Source organism: Vicugna pacos, chromosome 4 (assembly GCF_048564905.1).
Source record: "Vicugna pacos chromosome 4, VicPac4, whole genome shotgun sequence".
Lineage (NCBI taxonomy): Eukaryota > Metazoa > Chordata > Mammalia > Artiodactyla > Camelidae > Vicugna > Vicugna pacos.
The window spans coordinates 72,884,346-72,900,203 of NC_132990.1; the positions used below are offsets into that span (position 1 = coordinate 72,884,346).

At 53.7% G+C, this 15,858-nt stretch overlaps 1 protein-coding gene across 3 annotated transcripts in view; it reads right to left on the reverse strand.

Moving 5' to 3' along the window:
• Nucleotides 1-1,380: 1,380 nt before the first annotated feature.
• The window catches only part of SH2D3C (SH2 domain containing 3C), a 29,400-nt gene continuing 14,922 nt past the window's right edge, over nt 1,381-15,858 (reverse strand). For 2 of the 3 annotated variants that reach the window (XM_006205485.3, XM_072960166.1), the window contains 9 exons: nt 10,940-11,068; nt 9,581-10,035; nt 8,206-8,330; nt 6,141-6,676; nt 5,093-5,208; nt 4,389-4,560; nt 3,481-3,592; nt 2,903-3,109; nt 1,381-1,990 (listed from right to left, as the gene is read on the reverse strand). In XM_006205485.3, coding sequence (XP_006205547.1) covers nt 1,815-1,990; nt 2,903-3,109; nt 3,481-3,592; nt 4,389-4,560; nt 5,093-5,208; nt 6,141-6,676; nt 8,206-8,330; nt 9,581-10,035; nt 10,940-11,068 — 2,028 coding nt within the window. In that variant the 3' untranslated portion in view covers nt 1,381-1,814. Of the gene's footprint in view, nt 1,991-2,902; nt 3,110-3,480; nt 3,593-4,388; nt 4,561-5,092; nt 5,209-6,140; nt 6,677-8,205; nt 8,331-9,580; nt 10,036-10,939; nt 11,069-14,781; nt 15,565-15,858 lie in introns of those variants that run through there. The other variant, XM_072960167.1, reaches the window with a different exon arrangement.

The following is a 15,858-nucleotide window of genomic DNA, read 5'->3' on the forward strand; positions in this document are numbered from 1 at the left end:
ACTAAGGGACCATCACAGTAGCTCTACAGAATAAAGGATTATGACCACAAAGGGTGACGTAATAATTGTAACAAAAACTTCTGCAGCACCTCATACCTTGTAAAGCGCCCTTTCCATGATCTTTTTTTCCCTTTTGCATGATAAAAGAGCGCTATAGCTTTTGGTGAGCACCTATGTGCAGATGGTGTTAGGTGCCTTATGTTTCTTATAATATGATAACAGTACCTGTCATACAGAGGAATGGTGATATTTCAGTGAGGTACAGGCACATGAAGTGTTTTGGCTCACAAAGTAATCAATAAATGATCATTGACAATCCATCATGAAACATGGCTGTCCCTTACCTAGCAGCTACTGTATGCTAAATGCTGTAACATCAGCCCTAAGGGATCAGTTCCATTATTGTCCCCATTTTATTGAGAAGGAAACTGGGACCCAAGAGGTTAAGCCCCTTATCCAAGGCCACCCAGCTAGTGAACAATAGAACTGAACCCAAGTCTGGCTGCTGTCCCAGATCTGAGGCACTGTGTTATCCAGCCTTTCTTGGTCAAAGGATTCATAAGGCAAAGAGCCCCAGACGTTTCAAATTCAGTGAACAGGCCCCATCCTGGTCTGGAATCTTGCTGATCCACATTGCCCACCCCCCCAACCCGTGATATCAAGAGAACTGCTGGGAGAGGGAGGGTATAGCTTAGTGGTAGAGTGCATGCCTAGCATGCATGAGGTCCTGGGTTCAATCTGCAGTACCTCTATTAAAAATAAATAAATAAACCTAATTATGTCCCCCAAAACAAACAAACAAAAAAAGCCAACTGCCTTCATGGCCCTCCTCAAAGATCCCCTGCCCCTCCCCCACAAACACACACACAATCACACACACAACACTTCTGGGGCTTCAAAACCTGAAAAGAAATGAGTTGTTCCCACCACTGAGTCGACAAAAGGAAAGAACTCCAGGTCAGCACACCCAGGTTCCAGTCTTCCCCATTCTGCTGCTGTGACCCAGGGAAAGACCCTTATCCGTCCAGTTCCCGGTTCTCCTGAGGGGAGCTGGAATCTTAGATCTCAAAAAGCTCTTCTACCCCAAACATTTGGGGTCTTTAGTTGTGCATTTGTGGGAACCTTTGCTGCAGCTCCCAGAGGCAGGGAATGGAGTAGAAGTTGGGGTGGGTCAGTATCTCTCCTACTGGTTGGAATTATCTGTTTATCTTTGAGCTTCCCCAGGACAGGGACTTGGTTTTAGTGTTGGCTGTAACTCTGGCACCTGGCACAATCTGGAATGCGTCTGGTGCTAAATAAGTATTTGTTGAATGAATTTTTCTACCTTTCACTTGATAAAAGATGCTTCCTTCCACCCCAGGGTCCCCGGAGAGACAGAACAAAGAGTCATAAAAGTTTTTTATATGAAAGAAAGAACATGGCTTCTGTACATCTATTTACAGAACAGATAGATGTATTTACAGCCAGAGGGAGGCCTCGGTGTCAGTGGGGGGCAGATGCCTGGAGAAGAGTGAGGAGGTGTGGGAAGCCTCCTGCGGCTCAAACGCAGGGCCCCCCAGCAAGAAGGGGAGAAGCAGGAGCTGGAGGGAGAAACAGAGGTTCCAGTTCTTCCTGAAGGGAAACTGGGTGAGCGTGTGGCAGGTGGGATGGAGCCCAGGGTCCACGGAGGATCCTGGAGGTGCAAGGGAGATTCTGGAGTTGAACCCAGAACATTCTTGGGCTGATCACAGTGTCCCTGGGGTGCTCTGGGGAAAGGTCTGTGCCCTTCTGTCCCGTTGCTGCCTGCAGCTGCAGAAGGGAAGGGTCCAGGGGGGTCACAGCTCGCTGGAGCGCACGGCAGGCTCCAGTTTGTGGGACAGGGCGGTGAGGACCTTCTCGAACTTCTCATAGCGCCAGGCCTGGCTGCTGCTGGCTCCCTGACTGCCCCACAGTAGACGCATCTGGAACTCAGTGCTGAACACCTCGAGGAGCTCCGGCCGGGCCTGGAACCCTGCAGGGTGGGGTACAGGGGTCAGAAGATCACCATCCAGCTGAGGAGGCTGGGGCTCCTGCCTGGAGCCACTACATCCCTCAGGACCTCATTCCAAGAAGAGCGCCCCCCACTTCCCCCAGGGATCCAACAAGGTTTGTCGATGAACATGACCATGCAGCTTAGCACCTAGTCTCTGTCCTACTATTTACAACATATAAAGATAAAAATATTGCTAATTTAGGGGGAGATCTTGGGTGATTTTCCTTTTCTTTTCTGTATATTTCTGTTTCAAGATTTTTTCTAAGAAATGTAAATATATTTTGTAAGTGTATGTAAAAAAAAAGCTTTTTTGTTCTTTCTGAAAAAGAAAAAGTCACACACTGGAATGCTCATCACAGAATTCACCTCCAGATAATTGTTGGTGATTTTTTTAATCTTGTTTTTGCTCAGCTGTAACTAATAATTTGTCTACAGTGAACTTTTACGACATAAATATTTCCCAAATAATTTAAAGGTGGATTGTCTGAAGCCACTCCGTCCTTTCATGAGAGGGAGTTTACCTTTCAACTACACTGTGAGCTCCCTAAAGGCAGGGCAGGTCGGCCTCAGCCCCAGGAACCCAGGCTGAGCATTTTGCAAACAACCTGCTAAAGCAGACCTGCCAGGATGTCCACTTCACAGATGAGAAAGCTGAGGCTCAGAGAAGCTAAGATACATAGCTGTGGTGCTCTTTGAATCACCTGTGTCCCTCCCACCTAACCTGGTGCCTGCCACTAACAATTCCTTGTCGTTTGAGTAAAGAAAAGGGTGAGAAAAAGAAGTCAGGGGGATGGGGCAGGAAAGAGGGATGGATAAATGTGAATGGACATTTGGACAAAAGGGAAGAGCAGGTCATGAGGAGGGAGGCCTCAGATGCAACCTAGGACTCACCCTGCAGCTTGACCTCCGCGTTGGTGTGATACAGGCCACCGTGGTGTGCCACCGTGCGGGCAGCCTCCAGGTGGGCCAGCACCACCTCCACACCGTGCTCTGTGCTGCCCCAGGGCTCGGGGCCCTCAGCCGGGGCTGAGTCACACTCCAGCAGAGTGATGAGAGGCAGGACATGAGGAAACGTGGTGTTGCTCAGCGGCGGGCCTTCTGCAGGGAGGGAGATGTGGCGCTCAGAGGTCCCGGAGGGCCCCACTGTCCACTGCGGTCCCAGGAACTGAGGATGTGTTAGGGGAAGGGCCCTGCTCGAGGTCCCTGAGGGAGCTCCTGGGGCTCCCGACTCCTGAGAGAAATCCTTCAGATTCCTCCAGCTAAACCCACTGCAGCTTCAGCCCAGCATGGGGGCTGAGCCTGGACCTGGACAGGGCATCACAGTTGCCAGGTGCAGAAAGTGAGCGCAAGGAAAACAGGCTGCGCAGAACTTAGGGACGCTCCCGTCATCCTCCACACTGGGAGAGTCTTGGCCGGCCCAGAGAGGGCTGGGACCTGTCCAAGTTCACACAGCAAGGTGGGGGACGTACCTTTGCCCTCATTGAGGCTCTTGAGAAATGGCTTGAGCTTCTTCTCGTAGAGGATGGCACCCTCCGTGTGTCGCTGCCGCAGGGTCACCCATGTCTGCTCCAGACGGGCAATCTGGGGAGACCAGACTGTGTGAGTGAGCAGCCAGGGAAGAGACCTCCTGGGGCCACAGGCCACTCTGCTGAGTAGACACCCAGATGTGGGGTAATAGTTATTAGTATGGTCACCATTCATAGATCAGGGACAGTACTGACTGCTTTTCATGTGCCTCCCATGAAGCCCTCACAACAACCCACTTTACAGATGAGGGAACTGAGGCTCAGAGAGGGGAATGACTTGCCAAAGTTCACTCCAAAAGTAAGTGGCAGAGCTGAGAGTTGAACCACTGCCTCTAGGACCCTGTTGTTACGATTGATGAGCCAAAGGAGGGGAAGTATAGTGTGGATGAGGTTCAGGCTTTGAACTTAGACAGACCTGGTTTGAATCTCAGCTTCTTCAGTCTCTGGCTGTGTGCCCTTAGGCAAGTACTGCTCTGCCTCAGTTTCTCCATCAGTGAAATGGGGACAATAAAGGTACCTTATGAGATTGCCGAGGAATCAGTGCTTCTAATGTACTCAGGGTAGCACCTAGCATATAGTCAGTGCTTGCTAAATGATAACCATTTTATATTTACTCTTTAAAGTCCTCATTCATGAATGCTCCTCATTCATTTTACAGGTGGAAAAACAGAGACAAGGGAAAGTGCAAGACTTGGTCTGGGAGTAGGTCAGTACTTAAAGGACTCAGTTCTCCCAATTACCCTTTCACCAGTGCTGCTTAGAAAGTTACAATGTTCTTCCAAGAAACACATCCCAGGGCTCCTCCAGACAGAGACTACCTGATGCCCGGCTCCGCGTGAGCCCCTCAGTACCTGGACCATATCCAGGGCGCCCATGACTGCAGCGAAGCTGAACATGTTGCCCATGGTCCCCCGAAGCTCGGCCGCCAGCTGGATGGTCTTGTGCAGAAGCGCTGCCCGCTCCTCAGCAGAGCCCGTGCAGCCCAGGATGTCCACGGCCAACATGATGGACATGGTGTGGAACCTGTCGGAGCGACGAGGTCAGAGGGGCGGGGCCAAGGACCCAGGGTGGGGGTCCTTGTGGTTGGGCGCCGAGAGGTGGCGGGCGGAACCTAAAGTGCGGTTAGGGGGCGTGGCCAAAGTGGGGGGCAAGATTAAGGCTTGTGATTGGCCGGTCTAAGTTAGGGGCGGGGCCAGAGGTCCTGGAGCGCCAGCCTGAGGCGCTTGTGGCCGGTCAGTGGAAATCAACCCGCAGAGCTGTTTTAAGAAAGGAGATAAGCCAGAGTTGATGGACGGGCCAAGGCTCACGGATTGTGATCGGCCAAGAGGATACAAAAGGTGAATTACAGATAAAGGACTCCATTTTTGGAAACTAAGATTACTTTGAGTTGTATATAAAGAAGTAGCGATTGGTCAATGGGATAGGGGGGTGGCCAGAACCCCTGGAAACTGCGGTGAGAAACTGTGATTGGCCAATCGGCCACAACAAGGTAGCCCTGGGGGTTCCCCGTGAGTCCCACTGAGTCCCCGTGAGTCCCCGTGGGTGCTTGCTTTACCTTTCCAGCAGGTCTAGTCGTAGCTGCCGGCCATGGGGGAGAGTGAGCAGCTCCATGCCCCAGCGGACTCCCATTAGGGTCTGCATCTCCTTGGTAACGCCCAGTATCCTAGCAACCTACAAGGACGCCCAGAGGGCTGATTAATTTCCTGTCATGGCTGGCCCAAGCCGTCTGGGAGTCAGAGAGCTTTATCTAGGAGGGCAGCCTGGCTGGGAGGCCGAGTTTGAATTCCAGCTCTACTGCTAACCTTCGACATGGAGCAAATGAGCCTCAATTCTCACCATCTGTGAAAAGCAGGATAAAAGGGGAAATGCCCAGAGGTGTCTGTGCCAGAGGTACCCAGGACACCCTTATTCCAGAGGGAAAACCTGAGGCTCAGGGGAGAAAAGGGCTTGTCCAAGGTCACACACCAGCCTAGAACCCAGTGCTGCTCCCTTCAAGCCTAGCACTCTTCACAGAGCAACATCTCTGCACTTTCTTTTCTTGTTTCCTGAGCTTGTAGACCACTGCGAACAAGTAATCACTGTGCCCCCGCCTCTCGCCCTAAACTTCAGAGGGAGAAACAGAAGTAGAGCAAGTCAGGGTCTTTAGATGGTCAAGATTCATTCAAAGCAAGGGCCCAGACATGAACAATTTATGGGCCTAGACAATGAGTTTTGTCCACTTGGGGGCAGGAGGGGAAGGCAGGGAGTAGATCCTTTCATATTCCTTGGATCAGCCGGGCTGACTCTCACTAGGCTCAAAAAGTGACTCAGGGAGCCAGACAGCACTGGCTTTTGGGACTCCCCAGTTCCGGTGCCAAACTGACATCTGGAGGAAGAAAGAACATCTCAGTTTGGGGGTCTTTTTAAGGAAAAAAATGGAGGCCCAGAGATGTAAAGTGATTACTCAGAGTCACACAGCAAGTGAAGAACAGCCATGAAGCCAGAATCCAGGCCCACTAGCTATACTTGGGCATTTAGGGGCCAGCTCCTCACTACCCGGACCCCTGTCCCAAAGCCAGAGGACAAAAGTGCTGCCCCTGCCCCAGTGCACACCCAGCACCTACCAGGCAGTCAACCTTGGTGACATGCCGGGCCAGTGTCCGTGCATCAACCTCTGCCAGCAGCTCCTTGACCTTACGCAGGAGGCCCACCTCCAGTGGCCGGTTATCCTTGGGGATCAGAAGTGACTGGAAGGTAGATGGGTTGAAGGAAGAAGTGGCTTCCACAATTGGGACTGTGAAGGTCCTTCCCCAGTCCCCCTCGGGGGCCCCATTTTCTGACAGTTCTTTTAGCTTCTCCCCATAGCTCCTGGCCTGCCGGCTGGAGGTCTCAGCTGCTGCCCACTCGCGGCTGCCACGGACAGGAGGCTGGAGCTGACAGTAATGGCCAGAGTCCGGGTCGCTGTAGCTGCTGAGTGACGGTGATGGGGAGGCTTTGCAGAGGGTGTGGGAGGGGCTGGTGTAAGGACCCTTGTCCGACTCCCCAAGGGGCTTTGTGGCACTTCCGGGACACAGCTGGGGTTCACTGGAGCGGCGGATGACAGGGGAGGCAGGCAGTGCTGTGGCCGAGGCGGCTGCAGGGGCGGCGTGGACACGGGTCACTGCAGGGAGATAAAGGGAGAGGACTAGTTACCATGACTTCTGACCCAGTGAGTTTCCCCCATGCCCTTCCCAAAGGACAGGCTCCATCCACCCTACAGGGTGATCCCCACCTCCCTGCACCCAGGCCCAGCCCAACAGACTCTGGCATACTGACCAGCCCTCAGCGATGCCCCGAAATCACCTGGACCCCAGGAGTACCACACTCCTATCCTAAGGCTGCTACAGCCTTAGGGAACTACTGAATTACTTATAGGAGCTTTCTGTGATTCAGGACAGCTAAGGACTTGCTGGAGTTCATTGTGCAGAATTATGTCTCAGTGAATTAGTAATAATGATTTATTGAGTACCTGTGTTCTGGGAGTTGGTGACATGTGGAGGTACACTGGTCAAAACAGTAAAACCATTATCCAAAATTAGAGGTGATGTTTGTTGAGCTCTTACTGCCTGCAAGATCCTTCTTTGCACAGTAGTTCATTTAAGGCTCTCAACATCCCACAAGGACTTTTATGGTCCCCGTTCCACAGAAAACTGAGGCTCAGAGAAACCAACTGACCTTCCCAAGGTCACCCAGCCAGCAAGTGGTAGAGCTGGGATTTAAAACCAGGTGTTAAGTCCTCACTCCTGGGTACTTCACTATGCCACATTGCTTAGAAATTGTCCAATAAATAATCTGTGGCAAGGCATTTTAACATTTACACTGAGAGGTGTTGTTTTGAAGGCAAATTGGCAATTATGACAAGCTGCCAGGCCCGTGTTTAGAGAAGAATTTGTGACAACCCATATAGATAGAAATATTGCAGCAGAGCGTCTCCCAGTGAAGTTTCCTCCGGGGCTGCCGCTCTGTCTGCACACCTTGCCTGCCATGTGGACAATATGCAGTATGGCCTATTGAAAATATTACTTTTTTTTCTTCCAGAAATGAACTAGTGGCATATTTCTACAACAGAAATTTTCTTTGTATTTAAAAAAAGCACAGTGCTGTCTGCTCAATTTTGCTATGAATCTAGAACTCTGGGGGGAAAAAGTCTATTTAATAGAGAAAATAAAAGCAATCATGACTAGCCTGGTTTGAGCCCACCATTTGGAATCAGGGATGCATTAAGTCCCAGCCAATGCAAGGCCTGGCGGAGCACCCCACACACGGCAGGCGCTCGACCAGTGGGGGCTGAGTGTTGCTGACTGCATGTACTTCACATCATTGAAGCCCAGATTCAATAACACAGTGAGCTTCTAGCAGACTTGCTGCATTCAGGAGAATGCACTGGAAATGACAGTGCCTGGTACCCAATAGGGACTCAAATAATCACTGTGGAATGAACAAGCCATAGATATGTTTTGTATGTCAATGTCAGTAGTTCCACTAGCAAGTTTTTAGCGTAAACTCTTGCAGGGCATTGCTCTCAGAAAAAAGGTAGAAAAACACATGATCACACACTATAACAGAATTCATCAGACAGCACATGCATGCGCACACAAGATCCCTCCCACCAGATCCCTCCACCTGCCCCGACCCCACTGCTGGCCATACCGGTACTATAGGCAGGAGAGCTGGGGTTCTCGGAGATGGGGGACATGGGCGAGTGCAGGTCTGGGATCTGGTCCATGCTGAGTGCACAGTTGCGGATGGATTCCCGGGGGTGGGGCAGTGATGTGCTGTGGAGTAGACACCTTCATGAGCAGACAGCCCAGAGGTCAGGGTCCTCAGCCAGCATTAGGACCCCCACCTCTGTCTCCAACCTAGATGTGCTGAACTTCAGAGGTCTGGAGGTTATCAAGTCCAACCTCCCAATTGACAGGTACAAAATCTGAAGCCCAGAGGAGGAAGGGCTTGTGCAGTCCACAACCTGCACAACTGATCTCTTCCCTGGGAATCTTGCCCCCAACTTAGAGAACAGTCTGGGGAGAAGGGCTCAGGAGCCAAGCCCATCAGCCTGGCCGCTTACCACTGCTCCCACACTATACTCAGGATGCCTCAGGTGCACATGGCCTGTGGATCCTGGCACCATTATAATCACTGGTTCCAAACCACAGGCCAAGTGGCAACTCCCCACAGGGTATCCAACCAGCAATTCCTTGCCTAGCAGCATCCAGGGAGATGGGACCTATCCAAGTGTTGATGGTACAGGATGGCAGGTCTCAACTGCAAGCAGCCAGGAAAGCCATAGAAATTAGGGGCACAGGCTTTAGAGTTGCAGACCTGGGTCTGACTCTTGGTCCTACCACTCTTTAGCAAGCAGCTACTCCTTTCCAAGCCTATTTCCTCATCTAGAAAGTGGGGGTATGGACAGGAGCCACCTCCTAGGGAGACAAGGGAGTCAATGAGGTTGGGCACAGAGAGTGTGCAGGAGAGGGCCAGGTGCACGGTAGGGCCTCAGGAATGATTTGCTGCTGTGGCTTTTCCTGGGCTCAGGGCCTGGTCTCACCCAACCCAGAGGCAATTGAGTATCATCAAAAATGTCACTGAGAACATTCCATTCATTGTTTGCACACTGCAAAGCCCTCTGCTCTGATGCCCACCTTGGTCTAGTTAGGTGGGGTAGGGAGGGGTAACCTTGACAGCAGGGAGCAGACCCCTGCCTGGGACAGGACAGCACTCAGGGCTCCCCCTAGGTCAGAGGGGGATTTTGGAGTGAGTTATAGGTAGGAACACAGAGGCAAGAGAGGAACAGTGGCAGGGCCAAGGGCACACAGCTGGTTGGAGCAGAGCTGGGACTGCAGCCTGTGTTCCAGATCTCCACTCAGTACAGCCTGGGCTGCCTCCTGTTCTTCCCCGCAAACTGAGGCTCCAGGTCACTTCACCCAGACCCGTGTGACTGGGCCTCCCCTTTCTTACCAGTACTTACATTACAGACCCCCTCACTGACAAACGGGGAGACTGAGGCCTAGTGTGGGTTCTCACTCACCTGGTGGGGCAGCCATCGCTGCGGGTGACCTTATCAGCGGTGAGCCCGTCGGTCATGGTGACGCTGCGCCGTTTCATGTGGCTGCCTTTGGGGCCCGAGGGGCTGGCAGGGCTGGCAGCCTTGCTACCGCCCTGGCCCAGGCCATAGCAGGCCTCCAGGTAGCGTAGCGGGAAGGTGCGGTTGACTGGGCAGTAGATGATGGCGCCACTCTGCTCCGACACAGCCTTGCGGCTGCCCACATGATACCGCACAAGGGCAGGTACGTGGTCAAAGCTCTCCTGCTCGAACAGGTACTGGATGTGGGTGTAGCTCTCACCCGCCTTCACCACCACCTTGTTGATCTTGAAGTGCAAGGCCTGGTTGCGCCAGCGGCATGTGAGCACGTAGTCACCCAGGCTGGTGAGCGAGTCCCGGATGAGGAAGTCACCATTGCGCTGCACCAGGGTCTCTGAGACCTGTGGGAGGCAATGGTCAGGCTGGAGCAGGGCAGGGACAGGATAGGGCCAGACCAGGATCTGGGGGACACAGTGAATAGAGATATCTGAAGCTTGGGAGGTGGGCACAGATTCAGAGGGTGCAACTCAGCCAGAAGCCAGGGGTCTGGGGCACAGAGACTCAGACATGGGAGGACATAACGCCCTGGAACAGGAGTCACCATGATCTGAAGCTCAGGCCTCAGACTTACTCCTTCTCAGGGCTCACACTGAGCAGAGTGAATTTGAATTTTCATTCCTCCAGACAATGCTCTGGTGCATCTCAAGGCCTTTGTAAACTCAAGCTACTTTCTCTGCTAGAACATCCTAGACCCTGCCCTTCTCGTGAATGGCTATCCATCTCACAAAGGCCTCTCTCCCTGCCAGGCACTCCTTTCTTGCACTTCTCCCACTGGGCTCTGACTGTCTGCTTGCGTGTCAACTCCCATCCTGGACTACCAGCCCTCAAGTAGCCTAAGAACTGATACTCACTAACCAAACACACAAGAGGCTGATGTATAGACCCCATACAATAACAGTAAAAAAATAGTAGTAATAACAACAACCACAAAGGACAATGTTCATTGAGCTTTGCATGTCAGACATCATGTCAGGCACCTTACACACATTATTTCATTTAATTCCCACAACCAATCTTTAAAGTAGGTACTATTATTTCCTCCATTTTATAGATGAGGAAACTGAGGCTCAGAGGTGAAGTGACTTGTTGAAGGTCACACAGACAGTAAATGGCAGAATCAGACCTCATCGCAGTCCACTACAATTGAGCCCACCAAACAATAGTCAGAGCCTCTCTAGGCTGGGACTGACTGAGGTGGTGGGTGAAAGGGTCTAGGGCTGAGGGTCCAGTTCAGAGCCTGCTCACCTCACGGGGGATGCGGCCATGGTACCAGGCATGGCTGCGGAGATCTGTGCTGCTGAGTTTGAGCTCTTCCTCCAATTCCTTGTGCAATTTCTCAGGCGATGAGTCCAGAATGTACTTCTCTTTGGAGAACTGGGCAGGAGACAGCAAAAGTTAGCATCCAATCTGAAGCCCCTTCCTCCTTCTTTCCCAACCTCCCCCACTCCAAGTGAAGTCCTTCTATCCTGGAATCCTGGGAACACTTATGCACAGATGCAAGAAAGGTCCTCACCCATGAGTCCCTATCCCAGCAGGAGTAAAGGAATCTCAGTTAAATCCACCAAAAGGTACCTACTGTGTGCCAAGGGTAAATAAGGCAAAAAATAAACCTGTCCTCAAGGAAGTTCCTAATCTAAGAGAGGAGGCAAAAGCAACATGAGTTTTTGAGCAGACTGCGGTCAGCACCACAGTAATGGACAGCGGCAAAAACTGGGTGGCTTTTCCAAAGGGAGATGAAGTCTAGGCCAGGTGGAGTGGTCCAGGAAGGCTTCCTGGAAGAGATGACAATCACAAACACTAATTATGCACCAAGGACATCACACTGATCTTGAAGTAGGGAGAGGGAGGATTTCTACAGGTGGATAAGGCAGCAGGTATTGAGGCAAAATCACAGGCAAAAATGGCTGGATGGATGAGGATACATTCTGGGACAGTGAATTATACAAGGGTGGAGGAGGCAGCTATAAACAGGGAAGCAGAGGCCCCCACACAGACATCTGTGATATCCTTTACAATTCCCAAGACCCCTTCTTCCCTGTCATCTCAAGAAGTCCTTGCTAGATGGGGAAACTGTGGCCCAGCAGGAAAGCCAAGGTCACTCACTGGAGATAATGCCCAGGACTCCCCTCTTCTACCTGCCTAGGGGGGAGATTCCTGGTTTCCCAGTTACTGTGGCCTGGATTTGGAGGCCTAAGAACAGGAGGAGAGGAGTTCTTGCTGCCAGGCGCACCCCTACCACAGAGCCCAGCCCAGCCCAGCCAATCCTGGCTGTGTCATGTGAATTCTCTGGGCCTCAGTTTCTTCCTCTGTAAAATGGGTACAGTGACAAAACCTGCCTTTCCAGGTTCTAAGGATGAAAGGAGACAATACTCCAGAACACCACTACTAGCCCATAGATGTCCTCATCACTGTGAGGACATGTGACATTGCTTCCTCCCCCTTCTGCCAACTGCAGGCCCCAAAGACAGCTTCTCTAGGACAGAGAGATCTGGCCCAGAACTGGCCAGACAACAGGACAGATGAAGGGAGGGCACTAAAGAGCCTGGCTTCAGTCCAGGTCACAATCTTTCCCCAGGACCTCCTACTCACCAGGGTCCAGGGTCTTCCAGTCCACTCTCTGCCTCTTCTCACTTTCCAAGTTCCTAGAGCCTAACTCTGCAACTCCATTCTCCACTCCTCTGCTCTTCCACTGCCTTGGTTCACCTCAGCCTACACTGCTCCCAAGATACCCTGGTCCCCAACTTCAGAGATATCTAGAATCTCTGACTCCATTATTTCAACATTGACTAAGCCCCCACTCTAGGGCAGGTCCTGTGCCAGGGGCTGAAACCAAGGTCATCATGACAGGTGGCCTCTATCCTGGGGGAGCCATGCAGACACTGACAAGTAATCCCCGGGTTTGGAAATATTCAGAGACACACAGAGAGCTCTAGGAGCAGATGAATGTGTACCCCCTTGTCTAGTCAAGGAATGAAGTCCCTGAAGAGGTGACGTTTCCACTGAGGTCTGATGAAGGACTTGACGAGCAAAGCAAAAGTGTCAGGGTGGGGACAGACAGGTGGGCAGGAGGGCAGGAGGGCAGGAAAGCACTCTGGAAAGAGAGTGGCAAAGTCAGGGCCCTGTGGGCAAAGCCAAGGCCCTAGGGGTGATGAGAAGCTTCAACAGGGGTAGGGGTGGCAGGGGCAGGTGGACAGGGCTGTGAGGCTGCCTTGAGGAGCTGGGGTTTACCCAGAAGACACCGCAGAGCTGCAGGTTATTTAAGTGTTGGGGCAGGTTCGATCTGCTGTGTTTTCCAGGCAATAGCAGGGCAGGGTGGGGCATGGAGATGGGGATTAAGGGAAGAGTGTTTAGACAGCCATTGATCAGGTGTGGGGAAGAGGGCAGAGGGGTCAGAGAGGATTCCAGGTAGAGAGCCTGGGAAGACAGTGAGACACTCTCTGAGGTGGGCAAGGCTGAGGCAGGAGAAGCTTGACAATGTGCCCATAAAAATTGGGGCTTTGAGGAGTCTCCAGGGCTCTGGGGACAGATGGTGGGGGTGGGTGATGTATATGAGTGCTCGGGGAAGGGCAGGGCCTGGGGATGGGAATAATGCATATCCTCTGCCCAAGGTAGAAACCAATACCCTGGAAAGGCAGGGAGGGCCAGGTGAACTGAGATTTGGGCCTTCTCGGATACCTACACTTCTCCATGGGATTCCCTATTCTTCAGGGTCCTGGCCCCTCTCCTATACCACCTGGCACCCTGGGGAGGGAAGAGTGGGAACCACAGGGGAGACTCCTCCTCCTTGACAAAGAGCATGCAATTGAGAAGTTGCCCCAGTCCCACAGCAAGAGGGACAGAGGGCAAAGAAGGAGAGGGGGCTGTGTGGTTAAAAAAAAAAAAAAACCTGGCCCCAAGACTGTGCCTGCCACTGTGTAACCTTGAGCCAGTCACTTTCCCTCTCTGGCCCTGAGTAATCTTATCTGTAAATGGGGGGTGGGAGGTTGGGTTCCACTTTTCCAACCATAGTCAATGGTCAGGGGGAATCTGAAGGGACAAACTTGTACCTTCCACACACCCGAAGTTAGGGAAACCTAGGGTCCGTATGCCCTCCTCTTCACCTTCGACCCCGGGGTCTCTAGCTCCCAAAGTGGGTGGGTGCTGGGGCGCGAATGCAGCATCCCTGCGCTCAGCGCACCGCTATTGGCCAGAGATGATCTCACCGCCTCCCGGCCTGCGAGGGCCTGATTGGCCGGTGCGGGGATGCTGCGCTCCGCTGCCGGCGGGCCGTCATTCAGGCGGGCTCAGAGCGTGTGTGAGACTAGGGGAGCGCAGAGGTGATGCGCCCGGTGTCCCTCAGGAGGCAAAAGCGCGTAGATCCCAGATCAAGGTCTTAACCCCTTTCCACCAGCCCGTGCCCAGCAAGCCCCTTCTACCTCCCTTCAGTCTTGCAACCCTAAGCAAAGCCATCTCCAGATGATGCTCCGCAGAGAGGCGGGGTCCGGGTCCTCCCCTCCACCCCCTTCCGTTTAACCCTTTCATCGCCACCGCTCCGTTCCGCAATGCCTGGCCAGTTGGGCTGGGAGACCCGCGCCCTTGAGCATGCCCAAGCCCACCTATAGGGCAGGAGTTTGGCGGGCGCTCTGGTCCCAGCCTCGGCACCCGCAACATTCCCTCAGCTTCCCGCCCCTCACTCAGCCTTCGGACTCCAGCCCAGCGCCCCTGGTACAATGGGGAGTCAGGCTGCCCGGGTCAGCCGCAGGGGCTAGATTGCTCGCTGGAGAAGGAAGGACGCCGGGGACTCCCATCTCCCAATACCCAATGCCCGAGATCAGCTCCCTCCTACAGAGGAGGTAGTACCGGAACGGCAGCCCCCGCAGCCCCGAGTCCCGGGAGCGGCAGCTGGACCTTCACCCCGCGAGGCGTCTGTGCGCCCAGAGGTGAGGCTGGGGCGACCCCGCCCCCTCCCGCAGCCCGCAGCCCGTAGCCCCTGCCCGGCCGGACCCTGCACGGCGCCACGGACTGCGGCTCCCCAGCTCCCGAGCTCGGGGCGAGCGGCCAGGGGTCCCAGCCCGGAGCGCCTGGCGGGGGCCGAGCCGCCCCCTCACCTGCACCTGCACGAAGGAGCCACGGTAGAAGCAGCAGGCGGCGGCCGACAGGGCGCTCCACAGGCTGCACCTCTCGGTCATGGTGGGGCCGGGCGGCCGGGGCCGGGACAGTGCGGGGGGCGGCGGCCGGCGGGGCAGGGGCGCAGGACCGACCGGGCTGGGCACCGGCTGCGCGTGCCTCTCGGCGACGCGATTACCTCATCGCCTTGTCGGGGGAGGAGCGGGAAGGCGGGGCGGGGAGACCCCACCCTCCAGCCGGCCCCGGGAGGGGAGGGGACCATTGTTCCTCCCTCCGCCCACCCCTGGCTCCCTGCCCCTCGCCCCCCGCTCTCCAACCCCACGCGTCCCCGCTGCCTGGAGTCCGGGGACGCGGAGTGGAGGACTTGCCAAAGGGGGAGTCATGGTGGTGAGGGTAGAGGGATGGAGTGGGAACACCTGGGCGGGCAAGGGCGGTTCTTGCCGCCCCCACTCGCCTCACCCCTCCCTGACCTGGAGCAGGCAGACTTTGAAGCAAATCATATGTAAAGCTGGAAAAATCCCTGTATGCGTTTGACCAAATCCTTTGTGGCCTCGGGAAATCTCCCAGAGCCCAGATTTCTCATCTCTGATTTGGAATCAGGGACTCCGCTGTGAATTGGGGGATGTTCCACTGACAGACTCTGGGGATAGGGGGGAGGTGGCAGGACTGAGACTCGGTAATGCTCAATGGTTAGGGAATCAACCTGGGTTCAACAGGAGGTGGCCCCACCTCCACCCAAGCAGCCCAGATTCTGTCGGAGCCCAGATTTACTCATCTGGAAAACATACCTGTGCTGACCTCACAGAACTCTTGAGAGTTTTGGCTGAGCTGATGCATGTAAGTTGCCTAGGCATAAATGAATGTAAGGGGTAAAGTAAGTTCTCAATAAATATGTGCTATTGTTTTCAAGTTTAGTGTCTTAGAATCTAGACTTTTGGTCCTACAATCATAGGCTCATCAATGCAAAAGGAATCATTACTGACTGCGTAAGTCAGGCCTGGAGTTCAAATTCTTTTGGAAGGCTGTGTGACCTTAGGCAAGTGAGTCCACCTCTCTGG